The sequence below is a fragment of the Schistocerca serialis genome, chromosome 4 (assembly GCF_023864345.2).
Source record: "Schistocerca serialis cubense isolate TAMUIC-IGC-003099 chromosome 4, iqSchSeri2.2, whole genome shotgun sequence".
NCBI classification, from domain to species: domain Eukaryota; kingdom Metazoa; phylum Arthropoda; class Insecta; order Orthoptera; family Acrididae; genus Schistocerca; species Schistocerca serialis.
In genome coordinates this window covers 837790625-837811270 of record NC_064641.1, presented here as the reverse complement: position 1 = coordinate 837811270, position 20646 = coordinate 837790625, and the positions used below count along the sequence as shown (strand labels likewise).

At 42.7% G+C, this 20646-nt stretch overlaps 1 protein-coding gene across 6 annotated transcripts in view; it reads right to left on the bottom strand.

Annotated features, from left to right (window-relative positions):
* The window catches only part of LOC126473462 (actin-binding LIM protein 2), a 361677-nt gene that overhangs the window by 114207 nt on the left and 226824 nt on the right, over positions 1–20646 (bottom strand). For all 6 annotated transcript variants that reach the window (XM_050100530.1, XM_050100532.1, XM_050100531.1 and 3 more), the window contains 3 exons: positions 10376–10559; positions 9912–10039; positions 1129–1255 (listed from right to left, as the gene is read on the bottom strand). In XM_050100530.1, the coding sequence (XP_049956487.1) occupies positions 1129–1255; positions 9912–10039; positions 10376–10559 (439 nt within the window). The remainder of the gene's footprint in view (positions 1–1128; positions 1256–9911; positions 10040–10375; positions 10560–20646) is intronic.

Below are 20646 nucleotides of genomic sequence, written 5' to 3'. Positions count from 1 at the left end.
TTCACACAGAACTCCAGATGTTATCAAAATAGTCTAACAATCAAGTACAAGAAGCAGATAGTCTTAAGTTTTTGAACACATTAGTTCAACATTTGCAGTATGCATGAAAACATTTATTAGTGATTTAAAAAATGAAGAAGCTATTTATTTTCATGTATTATGACGACAAATCCTATCATTGTGAGATGATCCATCGATGAACAAATAAATAAATAAAAATCATAGTGACGTGGCCACCATAAACCCCTTCCCCTACTAGTGCGCCTCTTCTAGAGAGGTTGAAATGCACAATTCCCACCTTGTTTCAGGGTTGAATTGTTACAGCTAAGTTACACCATCAATTACAATATTACATGCTCTTCTTGATCACTGCAATCAAATGATGGAAAAATTTGATTCGAATATGTAGTGTTTTTTTGCTTAGAGGTTAGAAGACACAGTATCCAACAATTACAGGTCTTTTTAACCCAGAGAGCCTCATGGGGAATATTATAAATAGATACATATCTAATTCCAAGAGAACACTCAGTTTAACAGGTGCAGTGGTTACCCACCTTCAAATACTATCAACACTAAAAGCTTGTTTTCTTCTTTAGCGGCCATTATCAGTCACCCCATTCGACTTTCATCTTCAAGACAGTTTCTCTTATTACTCAACACATTAAAGTATTGAAAATCTGCTTCTTTGGCAGGCAAAGAGTCACCAAAGGTCAGCTAAGACTCTGATTTGCATCCAGTCCAAAGTTAAAAACATAAAAATATCATTATGTCAGAGTGCTCCCATATCGAATCCAATCCTATCTCAGTGTAATTTACACATCTAGTAAAACAAATGAAGACTGGTGCCTCAAACAGTACACTGAGCAAGCTGAAACTTATTAGACTTACTGACAATAGGTAGAATTATCATCCACCTTTCTTGGAAATTAAATAATATGATAGCAATCTAGGCAGTCTCAAAATTCACAATGCAATCTGTTTAGAAGAATGTCCCCTCTGATTTCTCCTTTCATACAGATTTATTCAATTAATAAATAGAATTTGCATCACATCTACAAAACATGACTAAAATGCATACTGCTTTGAAGATGAATAAGTATATATTAAATGCTAGACAACAGTACTTACTTCCCCATGTATTCCCCATGAAGAACAGCATCACAAGTGCGGCATTTGAAGCACCATATATGCCACTGACGTTCCAGAGCAATTAGTGCTTGACCTTCCTTCAGCTCCTCCTGACATCCAGCACATTCTGTTCAAGAAATTCAAACTGTGTAAACACACAACATGAAATGCTTTATTATTGTATAATGCCTACATAATCATAAAACTGTCGCTATAACTGCTTTATAAGTTGCTTAAGATTGCAAAACAACAGCTTTCCTTGAACCAACACGAGAAAAACTGAGGAGACTATAATGCAATTACATATTAAAAGAAGAATATAACACTATTATGAGCAGTGATGCTGAGTCGCAGATACGCACAACATAAAGATTTTCACACTTAACGCTTTCGGCCAATGGCCTTTGTCAACAACACACACACACACACACACACACACACACACACACCTCTCACGCAGGACTGCAGTCTCAGGCAACTGAAACCACACTGCGAGCAGCAATGCCAGTGCATGATGAAAGTGGCAACAGGGTGGGGAAAGGAGGAGGCTGGGTAGGAGGGGGAGGGATAGTATGGTGGGGATGGCAGACAGTGAAGTGCTGCTCCCCTGCCCGCTGCCCAACCTGCAGCACTTCACTGTCGACCATCCCCATCCATTACCTCCAGCGGGCATTCAACTTTTGCAAGGCTGGATACCAGACCACCTTCCCCCCCCCCCCCCCCCAAAAAAAAGGGGGGGGGGGGAGAGGCACTTACAGGCGGAAATGCCCCAGACCATTCCGTGTGTGTGGTGGAGGGGGTAGAATGGATACTGCTGGTAATGGGCGTGCCAGGGGTTAACACCAATCCACATGGATGCTCAAGGTATCACCAGAGCAACAGTGTGGACTTGTCGGTTTCCAGTTGTGGGGCCACACTGCTACCTGATGCTGGTAGAAGAGATGGTGACAGATGCAATGCTTATGCTCAAGGCTGAAGCTGTTGAGACAGCGGTGCCTGAGCACCTCCTGTGTTTGGATAGATGTAACCTGCCACCTAAGTCTTCACCACCTTTACTGGTGTCCAAGCCTAAGTAGGATTGTGGGATCGAAGTGCCATGCCAGGCCTGTAGCTCTAGGAGGGACAGAAGCAGATCACTGAAGGGGGGCAGTGTCAGAAGATGCAAGGTCTGTGTTTGCCATCGATGGAGCAGCTCAGTGGGGAAATGATTGTTAATCAGCGTGGTTTGTATCTGCTCAAAAGCAGGGACAGAGGATTCACAGCTGTTTTCTTTTTCTGCTTAAAGGTCCAAATGAAACATTCTACTTCACCATTTAAGGAAGGATGGAATAGAGGGGTGCAAATATGTTTTATGCCATTGGCCTCACTGAAACCTTTGAAGGCAGATGCTGTGAATTGCAGCCCCTTATCAGAGACCAATGTGTGAGACAGCCCTTAAATGGCCAAATCTGATCCAAGGCAGTGAGAATGGCATTGGTTGTGACAGATGGCATGTGTAAACCATATGGGTACTTTGAATGAGCATCTGCAATGAGCAACCACAGTGATTCCAAGTGGGCCCACAAAATCGAGATGGATGCAGTCCCAGAGGAGGCAGGGGGTAGGCTAGAGGGTGAAAGATTGTGGGGGCACTGCTTGGTGCCATGCACAAGCTGTGCAGACACAGACCATTGCTTTGATGCCACTGTTAATCACCAGCCAACACACATCGGCAAGCTAGTGCTTTCAAGCAGGACATACCCCAATGTCCTAGGTGCAGCAAGCTCTACACCTGTTGGTCCAAGTCTGCTGGGCTGCCCAACAGATGCACTTCAGTCTTAATGTCCAAAAGTGACATTATCAATGACAGAGAGCCTGTGAGAAATGTCAGTGCAGGAGCTGAACTCTTTCACCAATCAGCAGGTGAGGTTAGTTGGCCAGCCATGGGTCACATAGTGGAGAACCTGTTGCGAGATTGGGTCTTGGCACTGGTGGCAGTGGTCTGAGCAGCCATAATGGGAAGTGTGTCCAACATACATTGCTGCTCAATATTGATGTGGAAGCAGAGGATCTCCTGTTGGTCAAAATATGGTTTGGGTGAATGGATAGATATAACAACAAGTTGGCATTGGAATACTGTGCCATGGGCTTGTACAAGATGGTATAACTTATGCAGTCAGGAACACTGCCCAGCACTGAAAGCATTGGACTGTTCGCTCTGGGAGGCTGGAGTGCAGCCTGAATAAAGTCACCAATGGTTTGGGCCTTGTGAGTAGGGAGAAGTGTGTCCTAAAATGGCCGACGTGAAATTTTTTAATAGCAATCATTATTTCCAATGCCTTCCAATGCCTCCTTGTTGATCTGGGAATGTTTCGCTGTGCAAGGGTCAATGTTTCTGAAGTGTATGCTATAGGCTGCCTGGAGCAATCCCCATTCCTGTGCAACAAGACCACATCAATGCCATACGCAGATGTGTTGGCTTCCACAACCAACGGCCAACTGAGAGAGAATAGTGTGAGGCAAGAGGAAGATTTCAGCACGGTCTTCAATTGGGTAAATGCACAGTCACAGGAAGGAGTCCAGTTGTAAAACACACCCTTTTTTATGCAACAGATTGAGGGGTTGCACAATGTGGGCTGCAGAGGGTAAGAAACTGGAACAACAATTGCTTTTGCCCCAAAACATCAGCAATTCAATTAAGTTTCTTGGGCAGAGTGAGGAGTCTATTCCAGTCAGTTGGCCTGATTCCGTCTTTGGTGAGCCAGTCCTTCAAATACTCCACTTTTGGCTGAAAACCTGCATATCTCTGAACAACAATGTGGGCCTGTATACTGCAGGGTTGTAAAAAGGATTCTGCAAATCCTCCTCGGGGTAGGGTCCCATAACAATGAGATTATTCAAGTAATTTGTGCAAGCCATAATATGCTGTGTCAGCTGTTGCAGAGACATTTGGAAAACTGTGGGGGCTGAGACAATGCCAAATGGGAGCCACTTTTACAAACCAAAAGGTGTAATAATGACAATAATGTGTTGGGATTCCTCAGCTAATGGTCACAGGAGACAAGCATCGATGAGGCCAAGCTTGGTGCAATATGCCCCTCGAGCAAGTCTGGCGAGATTATCTTCCATTCAGGACACAGGATAAGTTTCCACCTGTGACTGAGCATTGATTGTAGACTTGAAATCTCCACACAATCTGGGAGAACCACTGAGCTTTCTGATGATGACTAGGGGAGTAGCCTATGCACTAGATTTCATCTGATCAATAGCTCCAGCAGACTGGAGATGATCTAGTTCGAGCTTTACATCATCACATAAGGTAACAAATTGGTCTGGTGCAGCAAAAATAAGGTGTGCCATCTGGCTGAAAGTCTGAAGCACATCACAAATCTCGCTGAAACAGAGATGCAAACACAGTGTGGAGACTGTCCAGTTTTTGTATAGGAACTACGGTGAATATGACCTAGAGTTCATTACAAATAGAAAATCCTAACAATGTAAATGTATCAAGGCCAAAAATGTTGATATCAGATGGGTGGTTGGCCACAGGTAACGTAATGAGCTGTGAAACGCTTTTGTACCCCACAGTGAAGGAGAACTGCCCACAATAAGGAATAAAACTGTTCCCACAGGCCCCAAATGCGGCGAGGGTGCGGACATCTCTGGCGAATCCAGTTGTGCATGTAACCCGATTTATCACATAAACGGTGGGCCCTGTTTCCACCTGGAGAAGGAAGTCCTGGTGAGAAATGCGAAGTATGAGAAACAATTTCTGCATGAAGGGGTCACCTGGGGACCCACCAACTGCTATCCATGTATGATGTCACGGTGCACTCATGGGGCAGGATGGGAACAGGTTGTGTGGCTTTGACACACTGAGTGGTGATGCCCACCTTTGCCACAGGGCTGCCCCCTGTGATCCAGAGGCTCAGACACCACAGGCATTGGACAACGATGAATCACAACACTGCTGCAACCAGGAGGTCGCCCTATGCCTGCGATGTGGGGGTTGCAAGTGTGGTCGCACGTCACCAACCAAATCTTGTGGCTTCACTATGAGTCTTTCGTTAGTAGCCCATGCAATCTCAAACAAGTGTGGTGTGCAAGAAGTCCTCCAATAACAGGTTATCCAGTTGCAATGCTGCTGTGCGGACCTCAGAATTGGCTGTCAGCTGAATCATGACATCACAAATCCAGGAGTCCACGCACAAAGCCTTGTAGATCTTGATTAGTGCAAGTGAAATCGCATTTGTGTCTGAGACATTGTAAGTCTGTGACCTAGGAGTGGTGCGATTGTCCAGGTTGTTTATAGTACTGGTGAAACTCGAGCCTGGAGGCAACTACATGATCTCTCTGAATAATAGTTAGTCAACAGAGTGCGTATCCCCTGGAAGGAGTGTGCACGGGGTCAGACAGAGGCACCAATTTGCGGAGCAGAAGAAACATGTCTAGCGATGTCCAAGATGGAAATAATGATCGCTGGACTGAATCATCTGTGACTTGAAACACTGAGAAATGTAGCTTCAGATGATGCAAATGTGTGTCCAAGTCCTCCATAGTGCCACTGAAAGGCCGAAATCATGGATGATGAAAAAGGTCATCCACTGTTGCGGCACCAAGAAATGGAGCAGAGTGGCCTCATGCACTCCTGTGTTTGTCCGCTTGAAGCTGAAATGACATAATATAACAAGTTTATCTGAAGCTGCTGCTATTGCATTACCTTATGCTGTTGCTCCAGTAGGCAAACCAATTTAGCGTCCAAGCCATTGACAATTTAATTTTTCCTTGGAACCAATGTTATATCTGTGAGTGGCCTGATATCAGAATCCAAGAGAGAAACACCTAAAGCCACAAGGCAGAAGGGCCACTTATGTATGAGAACATGACAACAAGTGGTAGCTGACCTAAACACAGCTGACTGACAGCAGAGAGAGACAGACAAGGACAAGATCATCGCAAACTATGTAAACATAGGCCAATGCTGAAACCTTCAACACAAATAAACAGGTCAAGAGCAACAAGTCACAAGCCAAATCACAACCAAAGAGAAAGACCATGTGCCACCTAAGGCTGTTATTCAATAGTCCACAGTACCCAAATGATAGTAACCGACAATATCAGATGCGAGTACAAAACTGACTGATCGTTCTCTGAGTGGCAGTATTTATATTGGCCACAATGACAACTATTGACTGGAAGATTCACATGGCGAGGCAAATGGTGAGACTGCATCCTCTAATGGCCATCTAGGTCTGATACCTCCTGGACATCTGGTAATTTTTAAAAAGACAAACATTATGTCCTCAGTTTCCATCTTCCTGGGATTGTGTGACAAAGTAGGCCACACGTATTTGCACACCGGATAACCTAATACGCAGGGACTCATGATTTCAATTATGTACAGCCTGGAACCTTCCACGTGCCACCACAACATATAGAGAATAATGACAATTTCCAACAACAGTTAAACTGTGAGGTAACGAAAGTTCCAATTACTAATAATTTTGGTTTGGCTCCCGCCCACAGTGACACTTGGCAGTGACACCGGCTATCTGGTGCCCAAATGTAAGGTCCTAGATCTGCTCCCAGTAGGAGTTTCTGAATACACTACTGTCACCATCTGCAAGCATATGTGTGACTCTCACATGAGGCCTGCATACATACAATCACTATGAATACACTAGCAGTTGTTACTTGTCAGTAGCAACAAACAGCCGCCACCTGATGATAACAACCAGTTGCCTTGAGGAAATATTTTCGTACACACAAAATGTGTGTCTGGTGGCAGACTTGACAGCCATATACTGAGCTTATCTTTGGAGGAAGCCATTGAGTCACATAGAAATTACTGTCAAATCAATTTTGGTGATGTATTGCAGCCGACTGCGGTGGCCGAGTGGTTCTAGGCACTTCAGTCCGGAACCGCGTGACTGCTATGGTCGCTGATTCGAATCCTGCCTCAGGCATGGAAGTGTGTGATGTCCTTAGGTTAGTTAGGTTTAAGTATTTCTAAGTTCTAGGGGACTGATGACCTCAGATGTTAAGTCCCATAGTGTTCAGAGCCATTTGATGTACTGCAGTGTCATCCGCAAGGAGTTTTTAACAGTACATTTTTCATAAAAACAAAGTTTCTTTGTTAATACTGCAATGTTATGACTTCCATATTCAGAAGTAAGTCTAGTGGACAAAGTAATAGTCACCCCGTTAAAAGAAGACACTGGTCACTGGTCGCATTGGAATGCTGCAGACGGTACAGAACTGGTAACAGGTGACCATATGACCACTGATATTTGTGACGACACATAGAGGTATATATTTTCTAGTTGGTCTTATGGAATCAACACAGCAAGCCAAGTCGATGTGGAGGATGGAATGGCAGAAAGGAGCTATTTTGTTTGGCTGTACCCTTGATCACACCTCAAATGAAGTTGACCAATTTGTTTACGTACAAAGCAGAATTTTCAACATGTCTACAAGGAAAGGTGTACCACTCGAGATATGTGACACTGCTTAAAAACAGTGGTCATACAAATATCCAAACACACAAGAACAGAAGACTCATGTCTTGCCTTGTCCTTGACAATCAGTTTAAAACCCAACAGGTACTGCTGCAGTTGTGAATGCAGATCCATCTCCACCACTTTCTGAGAGAACATTGTAATTGGAGCTGCAGGCCATGGACATTTTGAATCAGGTGTCTTGTGAAAGGGCATAGCTCAGAATTGCACCTCTTCAGTATGCAAACAAAATACAAACTGGACGGCAGGTGACTAGAGACATCTAGTGTGGTCTGGTGAGTTGTGATGTTGCCTCTTTTTCAACGATGTGATGTGTCATCGTCAGCCCAATGGGACATTTAACTTGCAGGAGGGTGCAACTGCCACTAGTAGTAGTTCTGCAACGTTGTTTTGGTGGTGTTTTTGTACCGTGATTTGGGTCCCACTCATTCATGTTACTGTGAACTTGAAACTAGATTCTTTTGCAACATCCTCAGTAACCAAGTGTTGCCTCTTCTTCTACATCCCCATGATGAGTCTCCTGTGCACATTCCCATTTGCCAAGATGACAAAAGTCATGCTGACAGGGTTGCACATATGTATTCCAGGTCTGCATGACACTGAGGCATCCTGTCACACCTTAACCAGTCCACTAAAGCATCTGACTGAAAGGTCACAGAAAATATCTGAGCCTATTTGGAACAATGGGTAAGGCTCAGCAACCAAAATAGGTGCACTCTGGTAGTTCTATGGGATATAATTATCAACGAGTGACTTCAGCTAGAGATGGCATACTTGAATAACTTGAGGACTCTGTTCTTTACACCATTAAGGCTATTATCATGACTTGGTGCACACTCTCAGCTGATAAAGTAAACTCCAAAAATATCAGTTTGTGACAGTCATGCAACTCACACACAGCTATCAGCTCTTCAAAATATAATAGTTATCTTTTTATGAGGGGGCAATCAAAAGCTTCCGTTCATAGGTCGTATGGTCGAGAATCAGACTGCTAATAGGGCAAAATCACCATAAGCAGTGAGGCAATCATTTCACCTGTTGTGTAAGATTTCATTCACAAAGGCAAGGCGAGATGGGCTACAGAGTGATGTGACAACTGTCATTGTAGGAAAGCTGGACAGGAGCAGAAACGATCAGTGAACAAGTAACACAGCAAACAGACAATTTATTTAACTTTTATCTCTCCAAATAAACAAAGACACATTGCAAATGATGCAGCAAGAAACAGAGTCCTGCTGTTTTACAAAAGCAACAACAATGGAGCTGTGACTAGGCAACTACTGCTTAGCTTTTTGTGGTGACGTGGCTCTGAGTGTGAATGGAGTGAGCGGCTGCCAACAGCTGTCCTATACTGTAGCAGCAGAGGGCACTCTTAGTACAGAGCTACTGCAGGTGTGGTCCAGTGGGTGCACTCAATTGGGACCACCAGATTCCGTGCATCAGCTACCAGTGCCAGAGGGAAACTTGCAATTTCATTGCTATGACGCCCATGGGGTGTTATCAACACGTGATAACACATCACATCACCGATACACCTGATTGGACATACCGGTTTGGTAAATCACTCAGCCATTCTGTGTTAAGAAGTCCATAACTGCTTGCTGCACATCCTTGTTTGAAATGAATGGTCAGCCCTTCAAAGAATTTAAGGGAATGAAGGCATGAAAATCGCATGGGGAGAGATCACGTTTATAGAGTGTGTGTTCAAATGTCTCCCACTTGAGTTGGTGCTAACTTCTGCATTATGACATTTGCAACACACGAACATGTGTTATCACGAAGCGGCAGCACGCCTTGTCGCACCATTCCCCAACAGTCATTTCTGACAGAAATGCTGCCCCATATACTTTCTTCATTCTCTGATGGATATCTATTTGTGTCTGCCCTTCAGCAGCTAAGAACACATTGGTCCTGTTTGGATGCACTTGTTAATAACATCGTCATAGTTCACATTTCTACGTGTAACACACACACACACACACACACACACACACACACACACACACACACACACACGTGTCAGGAAGATATGAATGCCACACTAACACCTTGCCTACAAGGCAGATCTTGCATAGCAAATATGCTGCAGCAATGTCCTCAAATGGAAACTTTTTGATCGCCCCCTTACATCTACTTTGAAGGACACAAATAAGTTGGAAGATATCCATTATCAGAGAATGGAACCAGCTTAGAGAAAATAAAGCAATGCAAATACAAAATTAATAGTAGTGAGTGCATACACCAGTTATCACACACATACAGAAATGCAAATGGAGAGAAGTTTACCTGGTCCTGTGCCACTAGAAGGACTGGCCTGAGGAGACTGTGTCTCTCTGACAGGAATTTGCACGCACTTCTGACAAAGAACTTCTTTCCCTGTGTATGTTACTCGTTCTCCAGAAGGGAATGGTTGCCTGTTTAACAAAAGTGATAGAACATCATGGAATACATATTAGGTACTGTAATCATAAAAAGTAACATACTGCTTTGAAAACTCTTGTTCTTCAATGACTGCACCAGTAATGGCCAATAAGAATTACTCTCAAAAATGAATAACTTGAGTATTTTAGTCAACAAGATAACCACTAATTCATGTAAAAGTAAATCTGGTGCCACATGGATAGAGCACATATATTTTTGGTGTTTGTTAATTATATAAGTTGATGATGATAAAAAACAACTTCGGTAAAAACTGATATATTCCCTTACGCACAAATGTGGAATATCGGTAGTTAAAGCCTAAGACTCACCTGCAACGAGCGCATGTGAAACATTTTTGATGATAGGTATTTCCAAGGGCAGATACCACTTCACCCTCAACATATTTGCCACAGGTTGCACATTTAGTACCAAACTGACGCTGGTAATCATTTGTGCAGTAGTAACCTCCATCTTTGCAGAAAAAACCACCTTGGGCCAGTGAGTTCTCACAAACTGAAAGAAAATTAATCCATTTGAAATAGTCACCAGCGAATTTGTTTTAAATCACAAAACCTAAGTCCCAAAACAGCTAATAGTAAAGATCAGAAAAACTTTCCCCACATTAAACTTTTTTCTATTTTAAATTACTTAGATATCTGCGATCTGTATTTTCTTGCACTCTTTTGCACCATGTCTTATATTTTTGTTTGTTGGCTGACCACAGTGTCGTGTATCACTTCAGTACCCACAAACATTCAGACTGTTGCTTCAGTCTGAATTTCTCACATTTCTTCATTGTGTGTATGTAACCACGGAACAGTGCACGTGCTAATAGTGAAAACATTGTATTGTAATGGAGAATGTTATGCAGCAACTGTGAGATGTCTTTGCGAGCTTCTTGGCGGCAATAAAGCACGTAATGAATCAACTATTTGCAGACTTATAGCAAAGTTCAGTGAAATGGATGAAGTTCCAAAGAGCATCAAGAGCTCAAGGTGCCCTCATTCTGAGTGACCTGTGCTAACATAGTCGTGGTTTCTGACAGTGTGGCTTTTAGTCCAGTGAAGTTGGTTCCCATCTTTTGCTAAGAATAAGGCACAAGATATTCTTCAGCATGGTAAATACTATGGTATGCTCTCCATTTACCAACCTTACCGTATTCAATTAATGCAAGAGCTGAAAGAAGTCTATCATCAGAAAAGGTGATTTTTGCTCACTGGTTTCTGAGAAGATGGTGGTTTTGTGAGGCACATCATCTTAAGTGACAAGGTGCTCTTCCACTTAAATAGATTTGTAAATAAAAGGAACTGCCCTATCTGGCAATCAGAAAATCCTTGAATGGTTCAAGAGAGGGAAATGCATCCACAGTGAGTGATAGTTTGGTGTGGTTTCTGTGTGAGAAATATCATCAGGCCTTATTTTTTTCAGAGACGTGAGGACAAGCTGTAATAGTTAACAGAAACTCAGAGCGTGTTATGATAGGAGATGTTTCATGGTATAATTTTGGTGGATTGGACGTTCAAAAGTTGTGATTATACCAGTATGGTTGCCACCTGTCACACTTCCTGCAAAACTATTGAGTCTCCACTAGCAGTTTTTGGATCACGTCATTTGATACAATGGTGACCAACAATGGTCACTAAGCTCATGTGATTTTTTTTTCTTTAGGATTATCTTAAAACATTGGTGTATGTCTATAAACCTCTTAACGTTTATGAGTTAAAAGAGGGAATTCAATGTGTTATTCACAAAGTGTGAGGGGAGTCTTGTCAGGCAGTCACATACACTTCATAATTTGATTAAAAAAGTTGAAACTAGCTTAAGATTAATGTAAAAGAATCATGTACGTAGTCAGCAATTTGTTGAAAATGTATTGTAATTGTAAACTAACTGACTCATTCTACTTCACAGTGAGACATCACTATCATCTATAGAACATGCAAATAGTTAAACTAGTCAGTGCAACCAGGGCACAAAAGTGCTCAATGAGCTCTATAAGAACATCTAGTAATGCTGTGAAAAGGCTTACACCTAAAATTATGAGAATATTTGCTTTAAGCAGAAAAGTCAAGGAAGTTTATTTCATACGATATACACTACTGGCCATTAAAATTGCTACACTATGAAGATGACGTGCTACAGACGCAAAATTTAACTGACAGGAAGAAGATGCTGTGATATGCAAATGATTAGCTTTTCAGAGCATTCACACAAGGTTGGCACCAATAGCGACACCTACAACGTGCTGACATGAGGAAAGTTTCCAACCGATTTCTCATACACAAACAGCAGTTGGCCGGCATCGCCTGGTGAAACGTTGTCGTGATGCCTTGTGTAAGGAGGAGAAATGCATACCATCACGTTTCAGACTTAGATAAAGGTCGAATTGTAGCCTATCGCGATTGCGGTTTTTCGTATCGCGACATTGCTGCTCGCGTTGGTCGAGATCCAATGACTGTTAGCAGAATATGGAATCGGTGGGTTCAGGAGGGTAATACGGAACGCCGTGCTGGATCCCAATGGCCTCGTATCACTAGCAGTCAAGATGACAGGCATCTTATCTCCATGGCTGTAACAGATTGTGCAGCCACGTCTCGATCCCTGAGTCAACAGATGAGGACGTTTGCAAGACAACAACCATCTACACGAACAGTTCGACGACGCTTGCAGCAGCTCAGAGACCATGGCTGTGGTTACCCTTGATGCTGCATCACAGACAGGATCGCCTGCGATGGTGTACTCAACGACGAAACTGGGTGCACGAATAGCAAAACGTCATTTTTTCGGATGAATCCAGGTTCTGTTTACAGCATCATGATGGTCGCATCCGTGTTTGGTGACATCGCGGTGAACGCACATTGGAAGCATGTATTCGTCATCGGTAGGGTGACCAGATGTCCGGATTAATCCAGACATGTCCTGCTTTTTAGCTCTTTGTCTGGGGTCCGGGCGGATTTTAACAGTGTCCGGCTTTTTAGCAAAGTTGAATGTAATACAGTTAAATTTACAATTTGTCCCGTTCTATTGCTCTTTTCTTAAATACTTTAACTATTGGCACAGCCTTCGCCATAAACACACACGAAGGCGGTGTTAGTGGGTGGCACCAGGATCAAGAATATTTTCTCCAATTACCACACAGTGGACTGATGAGAGGAATAGATTAAACCTTGAATCAGTGAAAGGTCTGTTGATGATCCAATATAATTTAAAAGAATTTTCATGTGTGTCATTTTACAATTATCTGTTAAGTAAGCCTACATTTCTGCAAAAAATTGTTTCTTCCGAGAAGTATCAATAATTGTTAAGGAATGTCTGTAATGTCTATAAATAATAAACTCATTAATTTAAACTGAACGTATGTTTGTGGTGAATACTGCAGATGAGGATACCACCCATTAGCTTTCGACAAGTCACATGAAAGTAGCCAATCAGGAGTGGCGTTTAGTCAGCCGACTTTGTTAAATCTTAAAACTACGCGTAAATATAAAAACCACTGATGCTACACTGTCATCACAATCAACGTTTTTAATTTAAAATAAAAAAAAAATATTGCTCTGGTAATCACCACCTGACCACCAGTAACAATTAACTACTAGTTTTACCGGTAATTCCCGGCAGTCACGTGACTTGTCCAAAGCTGACGGGTGGTATCCTAATCTGCAGTTGACCCGTTTGATGTGTCCTGTTTTTTTCTTCCTTTTTCCTCCTTTTTGAAGCTGTTTGTTCTCCTTTTTAAACAATTGCACCTGGTCACCCTAGTCATCGCCATACTGGCGTATCACCCGACATGAAGGTATGGGGTGCCATCGGTTACCATCTCGGTCACCCCTTGTTCGCATTGATGGCACTTTGAGCAGTGGACGTTACATTTCAGATGTGTTACAACCCGTGGCTCTACCCTTCATTCATCCCTGGGAAACCGTACATATCAGCAGGATAATGCACGAACACATGTTGCAGGTCCTGTACGGACCTTTCTGGATACAGAAAATGTTCGACTGCTGCCCTGGTCAGCACATTCTCCAGATCTCGCACCAATTGAAAACGTCTGGTCAATGGTGGCCAAGCAACTGGCTCGTCACAATACGCCAGCCACTTCTCTTGATTAACTGTGGTATCGTGTCAAAGCTGCATGGGCAGCTGCACCTGTACATGCCATCCAAGCTGTTTGACACAATGCTCAGGCGTATCAAGGCCGTTATTACAGCCAGAGGTGGTTGTTCTGGGTACTGATTTCTCAGGATCTATGCACCCAAATTGCGTGAAAATGTAATCACATGTCAGTTCTAGTATAATATATTTGTCCAATGAATACCCGTTTATCATCTGCATTTCTTCTTAGTGTAACAATTTTAATGGCCAGTAGTGTACCTCCTACACACTGACTACAACAATAAAATTAAGAGTAGTGTTGCCTGTAGCAAGGAATTCTGACATGCTATCTTCCTGCAGACCTTTCATGAATGGCACGGGAAGGGATGAAGAGTTTGGAGAAAGTGTGTGTGTGTGTGTGTGTGTGTGTGTGTGTGTGTGTGTGTGTGTGTGTGTGTGTGTGGGGGGGGGGGGGTGATTTATACCAGTACATCGATATAGATGATCTACTGATCTGCAGATGGATGGATGCCTGTGCACAGCAGCAGCATTTGCAAACATATATTGTGACAAAGTCAAAAACATTTGAAGTCTAAGGATTAATACATTTTTTAACTTCTTTAGTTTCAGCTGCTTATGTTTTCCAAAAACCTTTTCCAGAGAACAGAATAATACAGACAGTCAAATTTTATATTTTAGCTTCAGTTTTCAGTTGGCTCCAAATATACAGGGTGAACATTTACATCACCATAAAACTTAGGGATAGTCTCTAAAATGTGGTATAAGGGACTAGTGACTCCAGTGGCTCATTACGAGGTAATGATTTAATTCTGATTTATTTGTTTCGTCACACCAATTAGGCCTACCTTTGTTTCTGTCAAATATTTTTACAACAGTGAAAAATCCTGTAATATGCAATCGCCAAAACACAGAAGGATCTAGGTTGTCATAGGCAGCTATGTACAGATGCAAAAGTATTGTGAAGTGTTGCCATCACCCTGCAGGGCGACACCTTATCACAGTGTCATGGTGCTGCTCTTCCACTGTGTTCAGTGAACCCATACATGATGTGCATACTGGCCAACCTATTCATTCTGCTGTATACAATTATCACACACGGAAAACGATCCCAAGACATAGTCAGTCAGCACTAAATGCAAGCCTGAGGGTGAAGAGTAAAGTGAGAATTTTGTTTCCAACAGCAAGTAATATGAGTGAATGGACCAAGTTTGTTTCCAAACAAGACACAAAGTTATTACTGTCGACATTTACATTGCTGTGCAGATACTTTCAATGCAATACAGATACAAATGCCGCAGTTTGCACGAAAATGCTATGAGACGACGTGGCCATTTGGATGCACTTTAATAAGTTTCTGATGTCATGATCACACTTTTTATTATTTCCAAAATCACCTTCAAGGTTTCACCGTTCTGTCATTTTCAAAGGCTATAAAATACAACATAACACTGGTATCAAAAGATATGAAAATATGTTACATTTCACCACTGATTAGAGACAAAGTATAAGGAGCAGAATATGACTTTCTAGCTTACCAGTGTTAGGTCAATCAAATAAAACTGTTCATTCGATACACTGTACCACGTCAACATTATCAATCATGAGACAAGTGCAAACTGCTACCAAGTGACACATTGGAAACAAGTGGACTAAACCACTAGGTAGTGCTGGATACATGGTACACACTGCATTTGTTTGTTTACAACTGCATTCTCATTGTTACTTTGTATGAAACAATTTCATCAGTAGACAATTCATGAACATCACATTACACTGTCTTACAAAAAGGTTTTTCTTCACAAAACAACATGTAACAGATCTTTAAAGCGGTCAAAAATATGAGGGTTGGAACTTAAACAGTGGTAACTATTTATTCACAACTGATACAAAAGAGTTACATGTTTGCACCTGTTACTGTCCTTCAAAGTAATCACCGGCATTGTGTAGAACCTGTTACCAGCAATGTGGAAAGCTTAGTATACCGTTACCAGAGCCTGTTCTGTTGGTGGTGTGAATGGAGTGGTCGACTGCTTGTCGAATCTCTAGAACAGTTCTGAAGTGAATGCCACGAAGTGGCTCCTTCATCTTCAGAATCAAACCAAAGTCACAAGGACTCACGTCTGGTGAATATGTTGGATGGTACAGTACCTCCTAGTCCCATCGACTGAACAGAGCAGCCACCTTGCACATTGTCGTGCAAAATGATAGATGGGTTGCGCAGAAAGTGTCGCCGCTTCTTTCGCAAAGCTGGTCACAGGTGATGCTCCAAAAATGAACAGTAATACAACTTAAGTCCTTGTGACTTTGATTTGATTCTGAAGATAAAGGAACCACTTCGTGGCATTCACTTCAGAACTGTTCCAGAGATTCAACAGGCAGTAGACTGCTCCATTCGGAACATCAACAGAACAGACTCTGCTAATGGTATACTACACCTTCCACATTGCTGGCAACAGGTTCTATACAACGCTGGCGACTACTCTGAAGGACAGTAACAGGTGCAAACATGTAACTATTTTGTATCGACTGTGAATAAATAGTTGCCACTATTTTAAGTTCCAACCCTCGTAATACACTGGAGGAGTCCGCTGAGTGGTGCCAGGGTACATGAGACCATTGTCCGATAAACAATTTTTGACAACTTACGGCATATAAATTACTATCATCAGTGAAAGTTCACAAATACAAATTTTAGGAATTTACAGTGTCTAGAACTACCAACTGAGGCTTGCAGCACTCACTTATGAAGAACAGGCGGTGTTCTTGTATTGCTATTTCCGCTAATGGGAGCAAATCCTTATATTCAGGAAATTCAAACAATTGGAGAAGGCACCGTCTTGAAACCCCATACATCAGTTCCATCAATATGTCGCCTCCAGCAAGTGGTCTAGATGCTCAATGACAATGAAGGAGGTCTGTCCAGTCAGCTAACATGGAGATGGCCAACTCGAAGTTTGAAAGAGTTATGAAACTCATTCAGGAAATAATCGAACAAAGGCAAGACTTGAATAACTACAATCTTTAAATGCTCATCTGAGCAATAATTGGATAATGACTTGAATGAAAGTACACTACTCCAGATTGCAAAATCCCATGGAGGGAGGTACACGACTAAGTATGAGTGCAAACAGAGCCAGAGTGAATATTACAAGTCCAGGCCCTGTGCCTGACCTACACAGACTGCTGTCTGTACTGAACTCTCCCTATACACACCACCACCTCTGCTTTTATACTGTGAGGTAGGCTACATCGCCTCTTCCACACTGTCGCATCCCGCTTCCACTTTGATGGGGGCTCGAGTGACCATATATGGTCATTCCCAACACACTGCCATGTCTTGCGGCTCTCTAAGTGAGCCAGTGTGATACACTGTGAACCTAAGTAACATTTCTGGCCAACGCCAAACAAATGCCCTTCCTGTGGCATCTGATTTGTACTCTTGAGTACTTTCCAGAAAACTTATTCCTTCTTGCTGCTGTTATGTTGCCTTTCAGGCATCACACTTTTTAAATATGCGACAAATGATATATGGCAACCATCCCAGGCAGCCGTATCAAATTAAAACTCCTTAAACCCCAAACATCAGTTTAACTAAAGCACCACCCAAAATACTTAAACTGAGTTTAGCATTATATGGAAGTGAAAAGTATGTGATAGATAATACAGTCAAACAATAATGTAATATTTTAAAACATGGTGCTACAGAAAAATGTTACAGACCAAATGGGAAGATCAAGTAGCTAATGGACACAAAATCAGTCTGTGGACAAAGAACTTCATGGCACTAAATAAAATAACCAATTGTTAGGGCACTTCCTTTAAGGAACAATTAATTTGGTTATGACAGGAAATGTGTATGGAAGAGGCGGTTGCAAAAACTGCAGAGGGAGACCAACATTTGAGAACAGAAAGTATCTTTAAAAAGATGTATACTACAGTAGTCCTGCAGATATAAAAAGACATGTGTTACTCAAATTAGTGTATAGAGCAGCATCAAGCAAGATTCCACAACAATGACTGCAAATGTTGACGACCGTGACAACATACTATTTTTGCTTTCACAGACTACGAATATAAATCAGAAAATTACCAAGATAGCTAATACAATGCCTGACAAAAAAGGGAGGTGCCCAGAATTGATGATCAGATGTCTATGTACAGGGTTGTTACAAATGATTGAAGCGATTTCACAGCTCTACAATAACTTCATTATCTGAGATATTTTCACAATGCTTTGCACACACATACAAAAACTCAAAGTTTTTTTAGGCATTCACAAATGTTCGATATGTGCCCCTTTAGTGATTCGGCAGACATCAAGCCGATAATCAAGTTCCTCCCACACTCGGCGCAGCATGTCCCCATCAATGAGTTCGAAAGCATCGTTGATGCGAGCTCGCAGTTCTGGCACGTTTCTTGGTAGAGGAGGTTTAAACACTGAATCTTTCACATAACCCCACAGAAAGAAATCGCATGGGGTTAAGTCGGGAGAGCGTGGAGGCCATGACATGAATTGCTGATCATGATCTCCACCACGACCGATCCATCGGTTTTCCAATCTCCTGTTTACGAAATGCCGAACACCATGATGGAAGTGCGGTGGAGCACCATCCTGTTGAAAGATGAAGTCGGCGCTGTCGGTCTCCAGTTGTGGCATGAGCCAATTTTCCAGCATGTCCAGATACACGTGTCCTGTAACGTTTTTTTCGCAGAAGAAAAAGGGGCCGTAAACTTTAAACCGTGAGATTGCACAAAACATGTTAACTTTTGGTGAATTGCGAATTTGCTGCACGAATGCGTGAGGATTCTCTACCGCCCAGATTCGCACATTGTGTCTGTTCACTTCACCATTAAGAAAAAATGTTGCTTCATCACTGAAAACAAGTTTCGCACTGAACGCATCCTCTTCCATGAGCTGTTGCAACCATGCCGAAAATTCAAAGCGTTTGACTTTGTCATCGGGTGTCAGGGCTTGTAGCAATTGTAAACGGTAAGGCTTCTGCTTTAGCCTTTTCCGTAAGATTTTCCAAACCGTCGGCTGTGGTATGTTTAGTTCCCTGCTTGCTTTATTCGTCGACCTCCGCGGGCTACGCGTGAAACTTGCCTGCACGCGTTCAACCGTTTCCTCGCTCACTGCAGGCCGACCCGTTGATTTCCCCTTACAGAGGCATCCAGAAGCTTTAAACTGCGCATAACATCGCCGAATGGAGTTAGCAGTTGGTGGATCTTTGTTGAACTTCGTCCTGAAGTGTCGTTGCACTGTTATGACTGACTGATGTGAGTGCATTTCTAGCACGACATATGCTTTCTCGGCTCCTGTCGCCATTTTGTCTCACTGCGCTCTCGAGCGCTCTGGCGGCAGAAACCTGAAGTGCGGCTTCAGCCGAACAAAACTTTATGAGTTTTTCTACGTATTTGTAGTGTGTCGTGACCATATGTCAATGAATGGAGCTACAGTGAATTTATGAAATCGCTTCAATCATTTGTAATAGCCCTGTACCTTTATACACATACAAACCATCAGTGGGTACATAAATGATTCTAGACAAACCTCTACTTGACAGGTAGAACGGCCAGCAGAGTTCATTAGTGCTGGTTGTGTCTAATGTTTTTTACCAGGTCTGGTAGAGTATGTAAGGAGTGTGAACTGCATCAGATGTTGAGTGATCACTGTAAAGGACACGGAAATGCCGCATACTCAGGTGAGACAGCATTATCGACACCTGACAAGAGTTTGAAAGGAGCCTCATTATGGGTCTCCACTTGGCCAACTGGTCGTTCACTATACAGATCTGTGGGGCATTTATATGTGACAGTAGCTCGATGCTGGACTGCGTGGAAACCTGAGGCCAGACATATTCATTGAAAAGGTTCTGGTCGATCGAGTCTAATCATTACAAAGGAGGACTGGTATACTGTAAACCAAGCACACCATAACCACTTCGCATTGGTGCCTGCCATCTGAGGACAAGCAAGGAACTCCCAGTGGGACTAGAGCATCAATGTCCCATAAGCAGTCTGACATTAACACCACAATAAAAATGGCTGCATTTGGAATAGTGCCATGATTAGAAAGCATGTACTGTTAAAGAATGGCATCACACTAGTTCAGTGATTAATCACAGTCCTGCACTACCCTGCATGGTGAATGACTGTCATCAGCTAGTATGTCAGCAACCGGTGAGAGCTCCAATTTTCAGAATGTTTTGGAAGGGCAAAACAGTGAAAATTCTGTGTGTCACAATAGGAGGAGCCATTGGGTACGATTTCTGATCACGGCGGGAACTCTTTATGGCACAACTGTATGTCACGGACATCCTGTGTCTTTGTATGTTTCCTTTCGTGCCACAGCACCGAAGTGCCATGTTTCAACAGGAAAATGCTCATCCACATATGGCACGTGTCTCTATGGACTGCCCGCATGATGTCAATATACTCCCGCGGCCAGCACGATCTCCAGATCTGCCCCCAGTAGAACACATGTGCG